At 38.9% G+C, this 21,435-nt stretch overlaps 4 protein-coding genes across 5 annotated transcripts; all 4 read right to left on the reverse strand.

Moving 5' to 3' along the window:
- Positions 1–327: 327 nt before the first annotated feature.
- On the reverse strand, positions 328–4,509 carry hoxb5a (homeobox B5a). Its single transcript, XM_052038814.1, has 2 exons — positions 3,850–4,509; positions 328–2,967 (listed from the first exon to the last, which is right to left on the reverse strand). Exons 1-2 carry the CDS (start codon positions 4,382–4,384, stop codon positions 2,717–2,719), a joined length of 786 nt encoding a protein of 261 aa, XP_051894774.1. The 5' UTR covers positions 4,385–4,509; the 3' UTR covers positions 328–2,716.
- A 2,269-nt stretch (positions 4,510–6,778) lies between these two features.
- Positions 6,779–8,173, reverse strand: hoxb6a (homeobox B6a). Its single transcript, XM_052038817.1, has 2 exons — positions 7,726–8,173; positions 6,779–7,069 (listed from the first exon to the last, which is right to left on the reverse strand). The coding sequence occupies exons 1-2, from the start codon at positions 8,156–8,158 to the stop codon at positions 6,810–6,812; spliced, it is 693 nt and encodes a 230-aa protein (XP_051894777.1). The 5' UTR covers positions 8,159–8,173; the 3' UTR covers positions 6,779–6,809.
- Positions 8,174–14,277: 6,104 nt separating this feature from the next.
- On the reverse strand, positions 14,278–17,100 carry hoxb7a (homeobox B7a). The gene is made up of 2 exons (XM_052038531.1): positions 16,630–17,100; positions 14,278–15,052 (listed from the first exon to the last, which is right to left on the reverse strand). The coding sequence occupies exons 1-2, from the start codon at positions 17,027–17,029 to the stop codon at positions 14,817–14,819; spliced, it is 636 nt and encodes a 211-aa protein (XP_051894491.1). The 5' UTR covers positions 17,030–17,100; the 3' UTR covers positions 14,278–14,816.
- Positions 17,101–17,927: 827 nt separating this feature from the next.
- On the reverse strand, positions 17,928–20,095 carry hoxb8a (homeobox B8a). Of its 2 annotated transcripts, none has more exons than XM_052038507.1 (2): positions 19,290–20,095; positions 17,928–18,863 (listed from the first exon to the last, which is right to left on the reverse strand). In XM_052038507.1, the coding sequence occupies exons 1-2, from the start codon at positions 19,714–19,716 to the stop codon at positions 18,589–18,591; spliced, it is 702 nt and encodes a 233-aa protein (XP_051894467.1). In that variant the 5' UTR covers positions 19,717–20,095; the 3' UTR covers positions 17,928–18,588. The 2 variants fall into 2 exon arrangements, with proteins under 2 accessions (XP_051894467.1, XP_051894466.1); XM_052038506.1 differs by having other exon boundaries at positions 17,928–18,866.
- Between the last annotated feature and the right edge of the window lie 1,340 nt (positions 20,096–21,435).

Raw genomic sequence — 21,435 nt, forward strand, 5'->3', positions numbered from 1 at the left:
ATTAAATTAATCCACGCGGGAACAGTGCTGAATTGCTCGTGTCATAACACAAAAATTCCTAGAAATGAAAAAAAACCTATCTCATTGACGTTTAAAAACTAAATTAAAGCTAAAACGAAAAGACTACAATGGGGGTGAGCCATTTTTGGTAATGGGATTATTAAATTGTATAAATACTGAAATGGAGTAGCAACTATAATTGCGAACATACTTGAGCATCTCCCACAAGCACTAACTCCCCCCCCCCCCACACCACCACACCGCCTCGCCCTCCCACCAACGCCCAAGTCCCAGCTCCCCGCAGATAAACGCGTCAAATTCATATTTAAAGGACACGACATTTTATTCTTTACTCCGACCGACAGATTAGAAAATCAAAATCTTAAACAAGCAAAGTACAGTGTTGTTAAGTATGCAAAACAAACGAATTTTCAACCAGGCAATGAGTTTGCAGAACAGATAACGAGAGGTTATCAGAAAGTACAGCACCGAAGATACTTTTAAACAACGGAGAATCTGTTTGTTTCACACTACACCCCCACAGCAACCCCCCCCCCCAACACACACACACACACACACACACACACACACACACACTGATACCGTTTTCAATTCAACGCCTCAGCAGTAAAACATTAGGAGCATTAAATCTACTAGAGTAAAATAATCAGTCGCTAGGAACGAGGCCCACACATCCAGTCCGCCATATCTTTACAGTTACTTTACAGTCTGGGCCCATCACAAAGGTAAAAGGGAAAACAAATATATATTTTAAAGTTTGTATTTCCGCAGTACTATTAATTAATCACACTTTAATTTTACTTTCCATTTTGGAAGCTTCACTTGGCCCTGCTCACAAAAGTAATGCACACTGTGTTTATACTTCGACATAACTTACTTTAAGCTGTACAGTTCCATGTAATTTTGACTGTAGTCAGTAAAGATTTTAAACCTTGCAGGCCTGGTAAAGGAGACCTGCTCGATTCCTCTGGAAGACAAGTCACATTATACGCTTACAGGCTGCAAACCCAGCCAGATAAAGTTCAGCGTCACTAACATTATACAGAATGTGAAATATATTGTACCTTGTCAACTCCCCAGAACCATAAAACTAACTTTAACGACCCCACGTGACTTTTGAGAGCCAGTAGGGGTATCTGCCTGCGGTATGGGCGATTTTTACGATCTAACTTTGAGATAAATACCCAATTCATTTGACATCCCAATGTCATACCGACTTCTTGCATATGCAGTTTGTTATATTCACAAGGGAAGCATGTACATTGCAAGATAGACCCAATATTTGCTGTGTGACTTATCTACTACCGATAAGCACTTGGACGTTCTTTTGGTAAGTTGAGTTTAACCTAACTAAGGTTTACCTGTTGCACCCAAATTAACAAAAGCGCGTAGTATGTTGCATTGACAAACTTCAATGCACCTCGTAACTGTATAACTCTCTGGGGGGATGGCCTAGAAATCAAGTCTGAGAGACTCTTTTTAACATATACACAACAACGAATACTAAAAAAAAAGTCCTGATGTAGGATTTAAACAGAGGATGCCGTGTGCAGTGAGAACCAGGAAAATTCCAAAATGCAAGAAGTCACACAAATACCGCATTTAAAGTATAACACAGCAAGGAGGAGTCGGGCATGCAAAATCTTAGCCGTTAGAAAACGCTCGGGACTTAAGAAGGAAGATTAATGCAGTCAGGTAGTGTTATGTCCTGAGAACATTTTATAGAACTATCTTATAAAATATAAAATAAGAAGCAACCGACAGATGCTAATTAACGAACAGTAGTTATGTGCTCTGTTAATGTGCCTTTACATTGCACAGTGCAAGTAGATAAGATATCGCAAAACACGTGGCAATATTGAAAAGTAACGCATCTTAATCATATATACTATACTAAATCAAACAATAGGTAGTTCTCAGGTTCAGTAGGGTGTTTTACAGCGAGCAATAAGACGTCAGCTTGCATACAGTAAAGATATTAGGCTACAGAGATCAGGGATGGTTATGAGAAACTTTTACTTTATTTTGAATTAAGCTACAAACAAATACAAAAAGCTTATTGGCAACATACTGTCGGATAGGTGTCTGATTTCCACAGAAAATATGCTACTTATCACTCTGCCCATTACAGACTAGCTATAGGCAACATTATAAACATTTTTGTATTATTTACAACCATTATAACTCACTAAATAATCGTGTACAATCGTCGCTGATTTTAGAATCTATCCACATGTATTGACAATGATTAGCTTTCTACATGGATTTTCCACATACGGACGTTGTTTAAAATCACGGACAGCATTAAGGACAGAAACTTACAAGAAGGTGGATATATGTTTGAAAGGTGACAGTGCAAGAGCAAAGATTTTAGCATTTTATCAACGTGGGGGAGGGAAGGAAGATCAAATTGTACAACGTGTCAATTATAAATAAGTTATACCATTTACAATCCACAAAAAAACCATGCTACTTTTTCAACAGAGCACCAACAGTTCACTGACACAGACAAATGTAAGACAGCAACAAGCACTTAACAGCGAAAGGACAACACAACAGAATAAAAGAAAACAAATTGTTAGCAGGAGCACAGAAAAGTTTAAGTAATTTTTAATATTTAACAACACGTGGGAGGGAAGGTGCCTGGCTGTACAGTACTGGTGCACGGTGTCTTTCATGTTTTGCACGCTATTTGTTAGGGTTGGAAAGCGCTTGCTCCGGCCGTCATGCTCATACTTTTCAGCTTGTTGTCCTTTTTCCATTTCATCCGCCGATTCTGGAACCAAATCTTTATCTGCCGTTCAGAGAGGCACAGAGCGTGAGCAATCTCTATCCTCCGCCGTCGGGTTAGATATCTGTTGAAGTGGAACTCCTTTTCCAACTCCAGTGTCTGAAAACGAGTATAAGCAGTCCTGGCTCTTTTCCCGTCGGGTCCACCCATACCATCTGTTAATAAATACAGGCAGGTTTTTTTTATCCATGCTGAATTATCTATCCACGAAAAGATTCATTTTTAAAAGAGCAGAATACTAGACCTTGAAAGTTGCAGTATTCCCTTCCCCGGGGCCTCTCCGGACATGGTATGTCAAAATTAAAGTATATTGTCTCCAATCCGAATTGCTATTAATTATCATTTTCCTTTTCATTGTCTGACTATGTAACCTGTGTCCTGACGGCTGTGGTTCTAATTATCTACACACACACACACACACACACACACACACACACACACACACACACACACACACACACACACACAATCACACACACACAGGAAACACAGTCTGTCCGTGTGTCTTTCTCCCTCTCTCTCCCATGCACACACAAACACATACACATACACGCGCGCGTACACACACACACACACACACACACACACACACACACACACACACACACACACACACACACACATCTTTTAAAAAGTCCGAAATTGCAAATAGATCCACGACAAATGGATTCCAATAACGCTGACTATCCAGGGTAACAACACATTGCTCTTTGTTATTATCATGGTTGTCCACTCATAGCTTTCTGTACACCAATTTCTATATATCATATAATATTTACAGTTTACCCGCATTAAATACTATTTTAACATTTACTGAATTTTAAGGGTCGGCTTGCGCGTTAGATTTCATGCATGTTACAAAATTGTGATTTACAGATTTAAATTCAATTTGCGGAAGATGTTTAGATAAGTTTCTGCAGAGCAATAAAAAAAACAATTGTTCAGATTTTGTGGCGTCCAGGTTGTATAATATGTCGCTATGAATTACCTGACTGCAGAGAAATATTTAGAGTATTAGATAGAAAATGAAGGTGTACCATGGGCAATGTGTAGCTTTCTCATCCAAGGAAATATTTGTGGCTGCTGTTCTGGTGTTGTTGCCTGTGTTGGTTCTTGCTGTGCCCTGGGATGGTTGTTGTTGTTGGCTTGAGTGCCCTCTTCGGCATCCGAGGATGCTCCGGCCTCGTCCATTTCTGTAAAATTACTTGCTGAACTAGAGGAGGTAGTCGGGTCGGATGGGGAACCCTTGGTTCCGTGACTGTCCTTGCCGGAACAAGAAAGGGGTTCTGGAGATGAGAGGGTGCAGCTCGCTGCTTGCCTGAACCTGGTTTCTGTAGCTGGAGGATAGCTTCTGGAGTTTTCTGCATTAACCACTCCAAAGTGGTTAGATGAAGCTGAACGGGTGATGCTAAGGTCCATACCATTGTAGTTGTAGCCGTAAGTGCCTGAATGCATGGTGCCTGAATCCCTGTATGGTCCGTTCTCGGAGCTGCTCGACCCATAATTAAGTAACTGATAATCCGGGCCATTTTGATAGCGACCGGAGAATGAGTTTACAAAGTAAGAGCTCATTTGGGTTTTTTTGGGTTGATTTGTGGTTGTTAGTCGTTATAACCCAGTCCTGCACGATTTATGATATATTAATGAATTATAGAAATGACTGTACTTCGTTCGCTTCTATGTATGCGGCCAAATATGGGGGGTGCGAGTCGGAATCACGTGCTTTTGTTGACCAGTCGTAAATTCTCACTGATGACCTCAAGGGGTAATTCATGCTCTATGGTTACAAATAATGACGATCCGTGAATCGTTACGCCATGTGAATGCAAGACTCCAAATGGTGGCCAGGTTTGCAGAGTGCGCCACCTACCGGGCTCCGTCAAAATACGCGATTTAAGGTCATTGCTTATCTATTAACATTGGCATAACATTAATAACCAAACGACAAAAAAATGCCTTCTAAATTTCCCTACCTAGAAAACCGTAAGTTCCAGTATCGCGCTACGTTTTGTTACCTGTTTTGCTCAATCTTTGACCGTGTATTTGTTCAAAAACGCGAAAAAAATAATCAAAAATGCTAAGCGTAAAACGGCAATTCAATTATCTTTCAATTGAATTGGAAATCACGCTTTATAGCTGTACTTGGAGTGGTGCAATTTATTTCGTTTTTGACCAGATACATTTAAAAACAATTAACTTGCCATCCTTGACTAGTCAGTTAAATGTACGCGCTCATTGACTTACGTTCCTTACCATCGATGTGAGCCTTACTATTTGCTGCATGCTACAGTTTCAATACGTTTGCGGGATTGAACTTCGTTTCGAACCTTAGTAATATGGGCGCATAAAGTATCCGATTGTTTTAAAAAAACTTTTAAACTTAAATTTGCACAGATCATTTCAAGGCAAGACACGGGCTAAAAGTTATAGTTTGTCCCATGTGTGTACTCCCTTATGTTCTTTGAGCTGCGTGCAGAGCACATTTATTTCTAGTACTCGATTTTGAGGTAATTATCCTAAGAAAATACACGTCTGAATTAGTTTGTAACTCCTCTACCATTCCGAGTTAATGTCCTTTCTTGAAACTACCATGCAATTATCTGACTTAACCGCAGGATGAATAATATTAATTATTATTCTGGAGACGCGAATCCTTGATTTTGTTTTGGTAAACGTATTAGCTCGGTATCCTTGCACGATCTTTTATCGGATCTGTCCAATGCAACTTACCTCCTAGGGAGTGCACTTCCTAGGGTGAGCTAGAAATAAAATCTTCAGCATTTTATGGCAATTTGGTATTTGCTTGATATGGAAGGATTTAAACATTCACTAGACTGAGTCCGTGTTAGTTTTGCGGGCATTCATAGTTATAACTAGAGGTCGTGTGTGCTCAAGATACTTTAAAATGCGTCTTAAAACACGGTGCCATAATTGGAACATACAGTTAACAGGACGGCTACCGAAAAGCCTTCACATGATTAAGCAACAAAGAATAAAACAACTGAAACCAGGGAAGTAATTGTTAAATCCCGCAAAGCCCTTCGCCTTTTCTCTCTGATAAACCATCTGATTACGAATCCTGAAGATTTGGGTACTTATCAACGGCCAATGTTTATATTATCTAGTCCGGATTTTTTAAAGCAGCAATAAACTGATTACTGGAATGAAATTTAAATAAGTTTGATGGGAAATCATAGAGATAAATCAATTACGAGAAATACAATGAGGAGACTGTCAACTTTTTGTTTTGTGATAGATTGTAACTGAGATTCAGATAAGCCATGAGTAGCTATTTTGAAAATGCACTTTCATCAGAATATCAGTGGCATTTTTGCGTGATATGATTACTGAATTGAACAATACACAAAACTATCTTTTTTTTAAGAAAAAAAACTTTTATTATAATTCCAGACAGGAAACCTTCGGTTTCCAAAAATTATAACACAGGCTACAAACACAATAACGTTCATTTAACAAAGAAACACAAATAAAAAAATAACCTTTTACTCGATTCTTAAGACTTTGCTTTTATTTCCCTCGCTTGGTTACGAAACAATCCAAAATACAATATTTAGACTTCATTGTGTAATTTGCACACGCACGCACACACAATTCCACACATGCACGCACACACACATAAAATAAATCAAAAATAGTTGTGTTCACAGTGCACAAAAACATACAACTAAATTAACTAGAGAGCTGAGACCAACGTCAACAAAAATCACAATATTGCAGCAGCTCACTTGAGATATAGAATTCATGGAATACACCTAGTGTTTTTTTCAAACTATTGACACCAATGTGAAACAATGGCTGCCTGGATAGACTAAAGGAATCCATAACTTCATAATAAATCTTACGACAAATACAGAAATGTACATTTCCACTGGTGCGCAACAGCAAACAAATGTAAACTTTTAATATTCATTATTCATTCTTTTTAAATAAAGAACTGCATAGCGTTCCCCATCCGATCTATCTTTTTGTGTGGTTTTCACTCTGTGGATTTTTCCTCTGTTTCTTCTCCGCTTAATTGCGAGTTGCTGAGTAATTTGTTCTCCTTTTTCCACTTCATGCGCCTGTTTTGGAACCAGATTTTGATCTGGCGTTCTGTGAGGCAAAGGGCGTGTGCAATCTCTATCCGGCGTCTCCTGGTCAAGTAGCGGTTAAAGTGGAACTCCTTTTCTAGCTCCAGAGTTTGATATCTAGTGTAGGTTTGCCGCCCGCGCCGTCCGTTCGGATTAAATGCCGAGGCTTGAGAGAGAGAAATGTGCAAAGAGGAAGAGAGAGCATTAAACATAAGTTGAATATTACATATAATATGGAAATTGTACAGAAGCACGTAAATTACAAATGAATCCCACTGATTATATTGGACGTTGTAGGCTATGGTTTATATGCTTTGTAAGTTTTAAAGTAGATTGCTGGATGAGCACTTTCGATTCTGAAACATCAAATAACGATTTCTATTCGCAGCATACCTTCATTCTGTTATATTAAGACCTTCTAACCAATGGGCCTGGAAAATGGGCATTATATTCTTTAATAGGGAGAAAACAACTGATCGTGCGGCATCTTTTCTGGAGGTTGATGTTGCATATGTTTATATGAATATAGTAATATGTTTATGCACATAAAGATATTAATCTTATGAACCAGACGTTGAATTTTAATGAATTATTCAGAATCTTCAGAGAAGCAGCAATTCATAATTTAATGTGAAACCCGACACAGTAAAATGCATTAAAGTGTCTTGGAATAATTTAATGTTAAATACTCTCTTGTAAAAACGGCTTTAATGAACCAAGTGCTCACTTCTGTTTTTCCTAGTTTTATTCAATGTAAGCATACGCTGAAAAGTTATTTTGAATAAATATGTAAAACATAAAAGTATTAAAATGAAAACTTACCACCACTGGAGTTCATTCTTTGCATCCAGGGATATACGGGGAGAGAACTCTTCTGGTCGTCCACTTCTCCATATAAAATTCTGTTTTGGGCGCACTCGGATTTGCGTTGTTCGGGGTTAAAATGCGTTGGGTCTTCCAGTGAGTGGTATTTGGAGCTGGTGGCTGATGCGCCGCAGGAAGGGTCCTTTTCCCGATAAAAACTGGGGACACCATAATCGCAGGGTGTCCGGTTGCACCCATAAGCCCCGTTGGCTTGTTGATAGTAAGAGGGTGATGGGTAGCTTTTATCTTGCATGCCTGTAGCCCCATATGTGGCCGGATAGTGTCTTAAAGGGTCGTAACTGGAGGAATATAACGGAATCTGCCCGAGGAAGGACTCCTGACCACTGGCAAGAGTCACCGGGAAAGTGGAGTTCACAAAATACGAACTCATTTGTTGGCTGTGCTGTGTTATGATTTGTTGTGTATTGGTCCAAGTGCCTGTGCTATTAGCAGTTAGCGAGATGGGTTTGATTCGGGATGGCCAAGTGCCAGAAAGGACAGCAGGAAATATAACCATCTGATCATCGACTGACCAATGGCAATACTGTTTGATAGGAAAATAGCACCCATGAGGGACTTATCCATGAATCAGAGACGCTAGCAGAAAGCGGCACATGTGACGAGAAAAGTCCCAAACAGAGACAGAAGGGGAAAAATCAACAGAAACACAGCATCTTTAGATTTACTCTTTGCCGAAAGAATTAAAATGCAGAAGAATGCGCAAAGTTCGGCATCTAATTAACATTAGTTTTCACGCCTGTGTAAACAACGAAACAATCTATCCTCACAGACTAAATAAACAAGCAAAATAAAACCCATCCAGTATTCGCGAATTCAGATAATAATTCACTGATCACTTATTAACTCAGTTTTATTGCTTTCCCGTTTTACAATCAGAGGTCTTTTTTTTAACTGGCCCGCTTTCATTCCGATTGTGTTATTAAAGATGCATTCGGCGTGTTTTATTTCCATTAATAGCTCCATCTCCCAGTTATTTAGCAAAGCAGATTTTTTTCCGGATGTTATAATGCACACATTATATACAGTTTATCGGTGGCTTGTGTGTTCTGCACGCAAAAGTTCCTGATAGTCGTTTATTATGCTTGTGTTGCAGTTTGCTCTCTGTGTAAGAATGTGATTCAGCGATGCGGGTTAACTTTGAGCCACACGAAAAGAGAATCAAAACATGAACTTCCAATATTTAATTGAAACCACAAAGCGAACGGAAGAAACTTTCAAAGGAAAAAGCCAACTAACCAAAAATCCGAAATGGAATCAACAGCAGAACACAACACAAGCGAGTGCTATCAAGAAGCTGCAATTTTAAGTTATTAACTTCCCAGAATAACATGCAAACCGTTTTTATTTCTTTTAAAAAAAGTTTTCAACAAAGCAAGGCAGAGAACGGTTCATCAAAACAAAAATAAGCCTAAGATCTATTGAAGCCCCAACTCGTTTTAACATCGGTCGCCTCTGTAAAAGAAGTGTCTGCGCCCAAAAGCGACAAGTACTGTACAGTATTTAGCGGTAAAATGTAGGGGTACTTAAATATGCTCTGTTTAACATAAGTGCACCATACAGAGACTTATTCCATGTAGTTAACCATGAATGTACGATTACTGTTGTCACTTAGGTTCAGTACTTAAGCTGCTGGATGATGTTAGAACTACACTTAGCCCCCAAACCGATGCACTAATTGATAAACAGATGTCAGTTTGCTCTTCCGATTTCTACATTTGATACCGTGTTCTATCGTTCTCTTAAAGTATGGCTTGTGCTAATAAAATATTTTGGCATTTTAATTATGAATTTCGTAATGTGTATTTATTCTAATTCCGGTTATTCTAACAATGCTTTGTATACTATACTCGTGTTAATCACCATACGGTTTTTATTTTTAAAAATACAGACATGTTGTGTCCATCTGTGGGATTCCGAGCTTTTAAAAAATTCGGACGGAGGTTTGGTCATTCTAACTTTACGTGAAAACGCATAAATAACTTTTTTTAAAAAAGTTATAATTATTTTGCCATTTTTAACTATTAGATTTTACAAGTGTCACGGAGTTTGCATTGGAGTTTAGAAATTATTTTAGCAGCTCCCCTGGAACGCACCACTTCCTGGTTTCATACATCTGTTTCAAAGAATCATAAACTGATTAGTGAGCACATGGCAGAAATTAAAGAAAGGTTTCCCCCTGGTTCTCGCTCATTTTCAGTTGCGGGTATTTTCCTTGTTCTAGAAACATGTCGGTTCGAGCAGAGCAAGTAAACATAATCCGAGACCAAGCAGTAAAGTTACTCTATCTAAGGGATTGCCACTTTTATGTTGCCTCTGGAAATGACGGTGTCTGGATGCAAACCAAGACTCCAATCTGTATCAGAGACAGGGATATTTAATTTTTTCCATCCCCCTGTTTTAAAATGTAGCGGCAGGGATATGAAGCATCCGCACGTTTTGCAATGTATAAGAGCGTAAAGAAACCGACTGAAATCATTGTTAACTTCTGTTTTTGCTTTATCTAACGCTATTATATTTCCTTTGACACGTTGAACAAATCTATTCCAAGCACGTAATTTTATTGTAAAATTAGATTGAATGTGTTTTAATCATAACATTTTATTAAGATTGGTACTACGTAAAAGTTATACGGTATTCTCGTAAGTTGTAACTGTGCGTTCCGAACAATGTCTGTTTTATTTTACGTACTTTTAATAATTATTTAAATCAACAAGTCTACGAGAAACAGAATTAAGGTTATAAAACTGGATGGAACAAATATAATAAGACTCCGACTATGTTGATGCACAATTTTCCTAATGCTGGGTTTTCATTGAAACAAACCCGATCTATAAATATTTTATTTAAATTTTAACTGCTGTATTTAGGCATGTTTTGAATACATTATCAACACATTTCTTTCAACGTCTTTTTCTGGCCACTGAAAATCGTCATTTACCTTTTGGTGTCAATTTCGACGTATCTTTGCCACGAAGGGCATTAAAATCTTCTTTCAAAGTGCGAGGACTGAAGGGGGTTGTGAAAATTACAATTGATGGAACATTAAAGGCAAAAGTTCGTTTACAACAGGTCTGGTTACGCTTTAAATAGCAGCCCTTGTTCATAACCCGACTGATTCTCAGCCAGGGCAACAGTAAATTCGGCACTTACCATCAACTTGCTGCTATTAGATTGTAACAAGGAATTTGCTCTAATGAGATCTATTTTCAAAGCAATTTTAGAAAGCTGAACTGGAGATTAAATTTGAAGCAGAATTTGATTTTACCCTGAGAATTTCCGCTATTTATTTATACTTAATAAGAATTGGCTGCTATCAAAGTATTGTACAAAATTTGGTGAGAGATGCTAACGGTCTCACTACATACTTACATTCGAAGACAGCATTGTAAAAAATATTATGATATCCTGCATCTTTCCCATATAAAGTACAGTGAGGTCATCTTATATTTGAATTAAATGGACAATAGGACACATCGCAAACAAGTAGTTTTATTCCTCTGAGTAGAATCGTTGCGATTTGGAGGATAGAAATAAGAGGAAAGCAAATTTGCCTCTGAAATGCAACGATAACAATATAAGATATATATACAGTTTGAAGCTGCCCTAAGTTTAGTTTTAATCGCTATTTTTGTATTTATTTGCGTGCGCGAGAGAGCGCGCGCGCACACACAAGCGCGCGCGCGCACACACACACACACACACGCACAACACAACGCGATGACATATGTATGTGTATCGCCGGTGCATCTATGTGCAGTTCAGTTATTTTTTCATATTCTGCGGATACAATGGAGTATATTCCTTTTGCTTCTTATATTCCGGTTTCTTCAGGCCATTAGAACGCAAGGTGGCAGCAGAAAGCAACAAATCCATTCTCCCCGCCCCTACTCCCACCCCCGCCCCCAGAAAAGAAAAACCCTAGTGGATTTATATAATATCACTACAGAACTGCTGGGCCTCTTGCTTGCTAAACATTCTAAACCACGGTGATCTAAACGCCATCTTATATTATATCATCTTACAGTCATCCGCTATTGATGTAAGCTGAAACCTTAATGCCCTCTAACAAAAAGAAAAGACCTGTCGCATATCATGAAGGTATGAATTTGTAACTCCAGCACCGACTCTCGGCTCAGAACAAATTATTGACAACCATCAGACACAATAGAAGAAAAATATCACTATTACAATACAATTATAATACGTCTGTGCGTCACTCTCGGCGACACTGCCCGTTCTCATTGCTGCTCCAGATAAAACTGTTTACGTATCGAGCGACCCACGAGAAAAGATCAACAATCATGAAGCTCATTTAACATTACCATGTAACAGAATTCGTCCCCGAACACAATTATAGATTTGTCAACGCGCCACTGTTACAGTGGATAACTGATGCCCCAATTGTATAACAGGCATGCAAAGAAGAAACGCTTGTGGAAAACAAATCAGTCCCAGAACTGGAGGTCTTCCATTTGAATTAAAGAATCAGCTTCCACGGGAGCATCACATAACAATCTCCAAACACAGCAAAAAAAGATACAAAAATATATTCTCCAACTGACGTCAACAAATATCTAATTATTTCCTCTAAGGTTTTTTTTCCCCGCTGATATTCTGCACACAGCTCCTTTAACAGAATGTTAAAAATCACTTGTAAAATACGTGCCAATATCCACCTTACCTTTGCAGCATCATCTGTGACTTTGTTTCGATCTTCCCCCTTTTACTTTGGAACCAGCGCGATTTTTTTTCACGCACATTATTGTCCCAAACTGATAGCCGTCGGTTAACCTGAACCCGCAGAATGGTGGGGGTTCATGGATCTGTCATGTATACGGGAATTCGGAATTCGAGCCTCTTTGAAAAATGATATCATCCACATCACTGAGATTTGCGCCACTGCATCCATTGCTGAAATTCCCAATCGACAGACAAGTGGCAGGTTGCAAAAAAAAAGTCGTATTTACTTTATATGTACGTGTATGTGTGCATGTATGTATGTGTGTGTTTTCAGCTCCAATAGTAACTACGAAAGTTTGAAAAAAAACGATAGAAGCCCTGAGGAGGACACAGAACCGACCCAAGGTACGGTGGCCAAAAGAATACTGCAATATACTCACATGGGAAATCATAAAAAGTTCATGTTCACGGTTGCTATCCACATGACCGGCAGCGGCCAATCGAAGGACCGATCCACTCATAAAGTTCTATCACAAAGTTGTAAATTTTCATAAAACAACAAGGAATTTATTGCATTTCTTCATGACTACTAACAACCGGCCCCCTCGCCGCCATGTTTTGAGCTAAAGCGAAATGACAAAAAAGAATGTTTCTTCTTAATTATTTTCTTTCAAAATGTTACGATTTACATGCATCGCCTCTTAATACAGAACCAGTTTAAGTATAACCTTATTCTCTGTGGCTCTGCAGAAAAAAGGCAGCCACGGGCATAAAATAATTGTCGAAAGTCAAATTGTTCTTGTCGTTCTCCTTCTGCATTTCCGCTATTTGCGGAATTCACGTGAAAGAAATGTGATGTTCAATTATTATTGTGTTTATTGTAATTAAATAACCCGTTTAGTTCAACAAGATTTGCTTAACTTCATTTTAAAAGCTAATTTTCACATTAAATAAATTATTTCCCCCAAACTAAAGGTAACCCCTATATTTCTGGCACTTTCTATTAAAGGAAAGTCACACTGTCTTTGGTATAATAGCGTACCGTTTTCTTTGATCGATTCGGTAGGATTCACCCGTCCTATGTGCCCCAAATTGCAAAAGAACAAGAGCGAGGGTGAATGGAACTAAACCGGCTTTTAGGTTAGATTCACCCTTTCGTTCTATAATGAGCAATGTGCCCAGATACCAGAAGAAGATATCTAAATAACAAATCATCGATTTTTGATGGCAAAGTGGTTAATTAATGTACAAAAATGTTACAATTTCTATACCAAAATTGTGCCAACTGTTTCATTCATTAGTGCTCATTTTTTAAAAGAATATTTGTTCCTGTTGTCTGGCAATAACATTTTCAACGAGGAAACGATAATAGTCGAAACGTACTTTAGATTTACATACATTGTATAAAATGCATCATGTAAGATATGCTACAATTGGCAAACTCAGTGAAATGCATCACTTTAATATCCGACCCCTAACCCAGCCCTATTGTCTTCTCGGTGTATTATACTTTATTTAGACACTGCTAGAATTACAACTCCCACAAAAACTGTCAGTATGTTCCAGTACGTATGTTGCGGTTAATTGCCTATTTCTGTTTAAGTAGGAGAGTAGGTTTTAAAAACTCGAGTGTCAAAATTCGAAATGAAAGATAAATATTCCATTAATTTGGTTATTGTTGACATAAGGACAGTCTCGGGGTTCGCTATTTTTACTGAGGGATACTTATGCTTATTGGTAAGTGTAAGTGTTGCATGAAATACACACTTTGAACTCGAAGCATCATAACGAAAAAATGTCCTCATTTTATTTCACAGAACAGTTTACATCCTTCATGGTAAAGCGGGTAAACTCAACAAACATAAATGGTCCATTCTTAAATATTAAAAATGTACAGAGAAGTAACCCTCAATACTTTCACGAGAACGCCATTTTATATATTTAACTATAACAGGAGTTTATACGGGACACACATTAATAAACTGTACACGGGTTGTGACTACACACAGCTCCTTTTCGAAACTATACTTACTAACAAGAAATTACATCAATACAGTAACAAATATAAAGTCACTGACAATTTTTCCTTTAAATACACATGGTAAATTAATGCTAATTACAATACCGGCCAAGTCACCACATCAGAAAGCCTAACGCACATACTATATATAACTTGTACAATATAGACTTGGGTTATTCCCTCTATCTGTACAATACAAACTACAAATCGAACAATTACAGATTTAGGTAGTATTCTGTTTCAGTGTTAAGAAATGCGGAACAAATTCCTCCATTTGTTAAAAAGTCATTGATTATGGTCTAAGTTTTTAGAAGTTTAATTTTTTTCTTCATTCTTCTTGCTTTTCTTCGCCTGCATCAGTTGGACTGGTGACTTTACTTTCTTTCTTCCATTTCATTCTCCTGTTCTGAAACCAGATCTTAATTTGCCTTTCAGTCAGGCAGAGAGCGTGTGCAATCTCGATGCGTCTCCGTCTGGTGAGGTAGCGGTTGAAGTGAAACTCTTTCTCCAACTCTAGGGTCTGATACCGGGTGTAAGTCTGACGCCCCCGCTTCCTGTCTGAGGCTGGAAACGCAAACGAGTAGAGACATCGAAAGAGAGACCAAAACAGAGAGAAAAAAATCACTAACAAAGCATCAACAGTCCCTTAAAAATGTAGCGTTGCCCTTCCAGCGCTTCACGTTTATCGCGAATTTCAATATTTTACCCCGAATTTCCCATTGACAAATACAATAAATTCCTGTCGGAAACTAACAGAGTCCAATCAATATAAAGTTTGTATTGATGCCTGATAAAGAAGGGCAGACTTGGTTCTTCATGGGAAGCATTTGCATTGTTTAAGCTGCACTTATGGGTCTGAAAATTAAAGTCAACATGTTTCTGAGTACCTGTCATGTAATGCAACTCAGTAACATGTTGACTTTAATTTTCTATTTAGCTATTATTTTTAAGACAGTTTTTTGTATGTGTTGAGTACCTTAATCTATTGATGGATGATCATTGTATTACATCCTCAGCGCTCTCTGGATTTGGTGAACTAATGTTATGTAACCTGAAACTGACAGGTAGCTAGAAAATGGATACAACAATTTGGTTTAAAGCACAGCATTTTGGTACACTCTGTCGCCACGGTTGTGCTGGAAAGCAGCAATTTCCAAATTCATTAACGTTTTGCTATTCACCGATATGAGGGACAAAATGAAACAAACGTAGATGAGGCGAAGAAACAGCCCGCGCTTGCCTGGCTACTAAAGTAGGATACTGATGCTAAGAAGCAACCACTCCTACCCCTCCCCACCGATCCCCTATCCCAAACCTGCAACCTCCCCACCCTCAACCAAATGCATTCACATACCCAGACATGCAGGCACGCGCACACACAATCACTCACACACACACACACACACACACACACACACACAATCACTCACATATACAAACACACAGACATACACACACACACACACACACACACACACACACACACACACACTCCTTACCTTAGACGTTACGCATACACACTGGCGTATTAGTTTTACTGGGCGAGATCTTTACACTAAGTATTTCATATGGAACTGAATATGTTTTATAAAATTTGGAGGTTTTCACCTGTCATCTTCTTACCCCATCCCGATATATTTCTCATCATACCCACCCCAATATCCCCCCGACCCGTACCCTTTTCAACCGCAAGCACAGCACCCAATAGCACATTGCAACTCGGAAAACCGGAGAGAAACTTTGAAGTGAAGCAGAATCGAAACAGGTTAAAGGGAATTAAACAGAAAAAGAGGCGACTTGAGTCTCAGGGGATATTCCGCATTCATTGTCTTTTTCTTATTGGGAAAGGACAAAGGTTGATGAAAATGCAGGAGGTCAAAATTGTTTCTTTGACGTGTGTAAATGTGTTTGTATTTTAATGGTCAACTTTGAAGCCTCCTGACTCTTATTTAAGGTAGTTTAGGCCATTTCTAACAAGGAGCTAATAGAATCCAAATCAGTGACTTAATTGCTAATGGGGGGAGAGCATTGAATTTTATACCCCTGTTTAGTGAACGTCATGAATGAACACAACACCCGCATGCAATAAAGTAATTCACCATCCCTGCAAGAGGTTTCATTTTATGTGACTTTTCACATACCTGAGCTCTTCATCCAGGGGTAGATCCGGAAGTTCTCGGACTGCGGGTCTACCTCTCTTTGCTCCGACTTGCTGCAACTCTGCTTGCAGGATTCCCCAGCGCCGCACATCATTGATGAGATATTATGATCGAATGAAGAACAGTGCATGTTAAAGGAGTTGGCGTTGAGGCCGTAAGGAGACGTGTACATGGTCGGGGTCTGGTGGTGAAGGCTGTTGGCTGTGCTGTATAGACCCGGCACTGTGGCTGCGTAAGAAGCCGACCCTGAGCCGTAGCCCGACCGCTGGGAGTTTGAGGCAAAAGCGCAAGAAGTTGGTTCGGAAAATACCCCCGTTGGAAAAACAGAAGTTCCGGCTGTATATTTCGAAAATAAAGCATTCGCATAATACAATGAACTCATAATTTGGCCGGTGATTTGTAGGCCGGGACGTTTCAGTGTCGGTTTTACGAGGTACGGTGATATATTACGGAATTAGAGTCCAGATTTACACCAAAAGAACCCCCTTTTTCCTCCCGATGCACGTGATAATAGCACGTGACACGGCGGGCCAATGAGAGTCAGGTTACCCATTGCTTCCTTGGTTGATTTTAAAAATATTCTTCTAATCAAAAAAATTCTTGCATCCAGATAATAATAATAACTAACTTTAATTATAAGGTGGGGAACAGCCGGTTTCAGTTTATGGGCTGGATTGATCGACTATTTAGAAAGGACTTAAATAGAATCGATTCGTTTTTTGCATGTTGGAATCAGGTTACAGTGGAAAACACATTTGTCAAAACAGCATATTTTTTGGCCCGTTTACGTGCTAATAAAACATGCTATAAGTTCTATAATCGATATCCATCTTAATATCGGTCCCTGGTCAGAGGAGAGCCTTCAGGGTCTATTTTCCCAATAGCAAATTGTAACGGTCGGGTACACACAAACAAAAAAATGTGCCCACACTATATTAGCCACAAATATCGCAGAACCGACTGCAACTTGTTCTCTTACAGAGGGAGGGTTTAGGAGGGAGGGAGGGAGGGAGGAATCGTGAGTGCAAATGAGGCAAGAAAACTCCAAACATTCACAGGACACTAATAAAAAAAGTCACAAAGACAAATTGAGTTAAGTGTGATAGCTATGTATTATTGATATTTTAATGTGCACTTTTCAATAGCATGATCCATCCACCTATGTGTTTATTTCTCTATTCCGACACGGCGCGCATAGTTAATATTTTTGCCAAGTCTTCCATTCAAAGAAATTCCATTAAGAAGGGAAAAAAGCCAAGCCATTTCACAGTTGTGTTTTTTTGCTGGTAAAGTTTATTGCGCCCCTTTCCGCCGCTTGCATGTTCAAACAATGGTCCAATTTTGTGTATAACAATAATGCATCACCGGTCCAACAACCCCAACCCCCTCGCCGCACCTCCCCCAATAAATGCAGTTCGCGTTTACAGTAGATTTTCTCACTGATAAAACTGGAGGAATATTTTCTCCTTGTTTCTTTAAAAAAAAGACTTTGCTTATGCACATGCCAACTTGAAGAAAACAATTTTATAAATACACCAAAGCCGTAAACAATAACACAATCTAATCAGCTAAAGCTTAAATAGGCAGCTTCATGTTGTCGGGATTTTTAAGCTAATAGTCATTAGCTGATGTAGTGCACACGGCTTAAATATACTACAATGGTATTTCAACACACAAACTAGCACATTGTCCTATGAACTTCACGTTAAATACTTTACAGGAACTCACATAAATAGCTAGAATGTTACACAATGACATGTAAATGTCTGGTAGAAAGTTGAAATTGTCCTTCTAGTCTACACCTTCATACATTTCCGTACAATGTTTTGTATCATACAGTAATCAGTAACATTTGTTCTGCATCTCACACCCGCACTGCTTAAAATTTGACTACCTTATCCTATCAATTCCCCCTCCTTGTTTTGTCAACTTATTATTTTGTTAATCATTTTCTTCATCTTCTTTTCCGTCTTTCTCCTTCGGACTCTCCTCTATTTCAGACTTACTACTGGGAAACTTATCTTTGTTATTTTCCTTTTTCCATTTCATTCTTCTGTTCTGGAACCAAATTTTGACCTGCCTCTCGGTTAGTCCCAGGGCGTGCGACACTTCGATCCGCCGTTTGCGAGTCAGATATGGATTGAACAAAAACTCTTTCTCAAGTTCTAGTGTCTGATAGCGACTGTATGTTTGTCTCCCCCTGCGCCGTCCTGCAGCTACTGAGTAATAGAGGGAGAGAGAGGGAGAGAGAGAGAGAGGGAGAGAATGGAAAAGAAGGGGAAACAGTCAGTTTCTGCAAGTGTTACACCAAGGTTACTAAAGCAGGATTCAAACGCTATTAAACGCTATTCAACATCTTAGGAAGAAATACGCCATAAAATTGCAATAAAGCTACAAACCACACATAATATAGTACACTTAAAAATGCCTTCAGGATCATTAAAGTACAAAGTAATTTACAAGTGGTGAAGTTTAGAATCATAAAACACTAAAGTTACAGTCTTTTCTTTATTGGCTCAGGAAATGAACCTTACTGGGTTTCTAAAATAAGCGTGTCTGTGTGTGTGAGTGCCTGTGTGTGAGAGACTTTACCCCTTATCCTCGGTTTCACCCCTTTTATTTCTTGCTGGTTCATGTCTCACCTTGCGGTCTCATCCACGGGAAGAGCTGTGTCGGAGATGAACTCTGTTCTGAATTCTCTGCTTCTTCTCCTAGGCTGTTCGCCGTCGACTTACAGTCGGGGTATTGGACCAGCTCGGCCTCTTGTTGGGCGGCGAAAATTGGCTGCCTTTGCAAGGCATCGTAGCCGTAGAAACTGCCGGGATCCCCGTGACACGTCACCGCACATGGATTCTGTTGATACGCGGAGGTGGAGAGGGTGGCTGCGCCGTGGTGGTAAAAATCCTGGATCTGACTGGGATGTTGGAAGCTTCCACCGCTGCCGGGTCCATAGACCACGGTGGCTCTAGTGCCCAGGTCTTGGCTGAACCCACAGTCATAATAATTGGGACGAAGAGTGTCCCCACTTTTATACTTGGAAAACAGCGAATTCACAAAGTAGGAGCTCATCTGGAAAGGACTAGATCTTTCTGCTGAACGGAGGGAACTTAGTGTTTGGTAAACAGACAAATAAACCAAGGATTTTTTTTCTAGGAAAATTAAACCTTCATCTTATTGATCTCAACACACAGCATCCCGGTATCACATCTTCGTGAAGAGGTTCACTCATAAACAGTTTTCTGTGATTTACTTCAGCCCAAATGAGTTGTTTCATATTTTGCCGTCTCTTTTCATGATAATTTGCATTTATTAGCCCAACCACGTCCTATTGGCTTTGCTTACTCCGTACGGACACTGCACCGCGTGAAAAGGGAATGGTGAGAGAGAGAGGGAATGAGAGAAAGATAGAGAGGGGAATATGCGGATTAATATATTCCACCATGTTCATTACCGGGATATCAGCCGCTTTACAACAGATGAAATACATACGCCACCAAAAGATTGATAAGGGGAAGTATCTATGCTGTTGTGAAGTAGAGGATGGAGAGTCAGACGTTAATTTCCAAACCATTTAATGAGAATATGCGTCTCTTTTAAAGGTCAGAGTTACATCAACAAGACATGGAAGTACAGTAGCAAACCTAAAATCTAATTACCATCAACTTTGGACCTAATTGCTATATTTCCTCCCAAGTTATTGCAGGACAGCAATATGTCCAGCAGCACTCACATGCAAATTATTTGGAAATTTAAAAAAAATGTTTAATCATAATAAGGAGTTCTAGTGGTATTTAACAATTTAATGATCCGTTTTCCTATTATTAGTAAAGCCCTTTATCTGGTGCTTGGACGGACCCTGGAACAGTAACAGTCATCTGAGAACTATAGGAAAGAGATTAAGGAACTATAAAGCGCAATAAAAGCGCAGCCTGTTATTGTTTATAACATGCAGTGAACGGCAGTTAGTGTTTTTATGAGACGCTCTGTGTGGAACAGTAAAATATAGGTTTCCTGAAGTGGACTTTCTGTGGCCGAATACTATTTTAAACAATAAACATATATATATATATATATATATATATATATATGTGTGTGTGTGTGTGTGTGTGTGTGTGTGTGTGTGTGTGTGTGTGCTTGTGTGTGTGTGTGTGCAAATATATGCAAAAACCTTTAATATAAAAATGAATTATGGACTGTTCCTTATTGGTTCGCAATGTATATTGCAAATTTGTCCTCATTAAAGTTGCTTTAGCTCCCAGCTTGGACGCAAAGATTTCCTACTGCCGGCAAGTGTAATGTAGTTCAGAGAAGAAAGCAGAGGACATGAACCTGCTTCGAAGCTATTTTACTTTAAAACCTTATAAAATATGTGTGTGTGTGTGTGTTTGTGTGTGTATGTGCGCGCGCGTGTGTGTAACTGAAATTATTTACAACGAGTTGACACTACATTCTAAAATCGAGTGTAAACTTGAGAAAAACTGTGTTAATCCTGAGCCATATTTTGAACCATTGTTCGAGATTAAACCCTTAAAGAAACGCAGTAATAATGAGATATGTGAACCCTATGTTAATTTTTAAATGTTATAATTTTATTTTTGGCAATTGATTGTGAACTATTTCCAGACCCCAACTAACATGAGATCCAGTCGAGTAAAAGCCAAACCGTTTTCTAGTACAATAGATCCAATACTTTGGCTTTGAGCTACAATTGCTTTCTCAAGCCTTAACACATCTGGCAAAGCATACTAAATGTAATCGTGTATTTTAATTATTACAAACAGCTTACTT

This window comes from Pristis pectinata, chromosome 25, assembly GCF_009764475.1.
Source record: "Pristis pectinata isolate sPriPec2 chromosome 25, sPriPec2.1.pri, whole genome shotgun sequence".
NCBI classification, from domain to species: Eukaryota; Metazoa; Chordata; class Chondrichthyes; order Rhinopristiformes; family Pristidae; genus Pristis; species Pristis pectinata.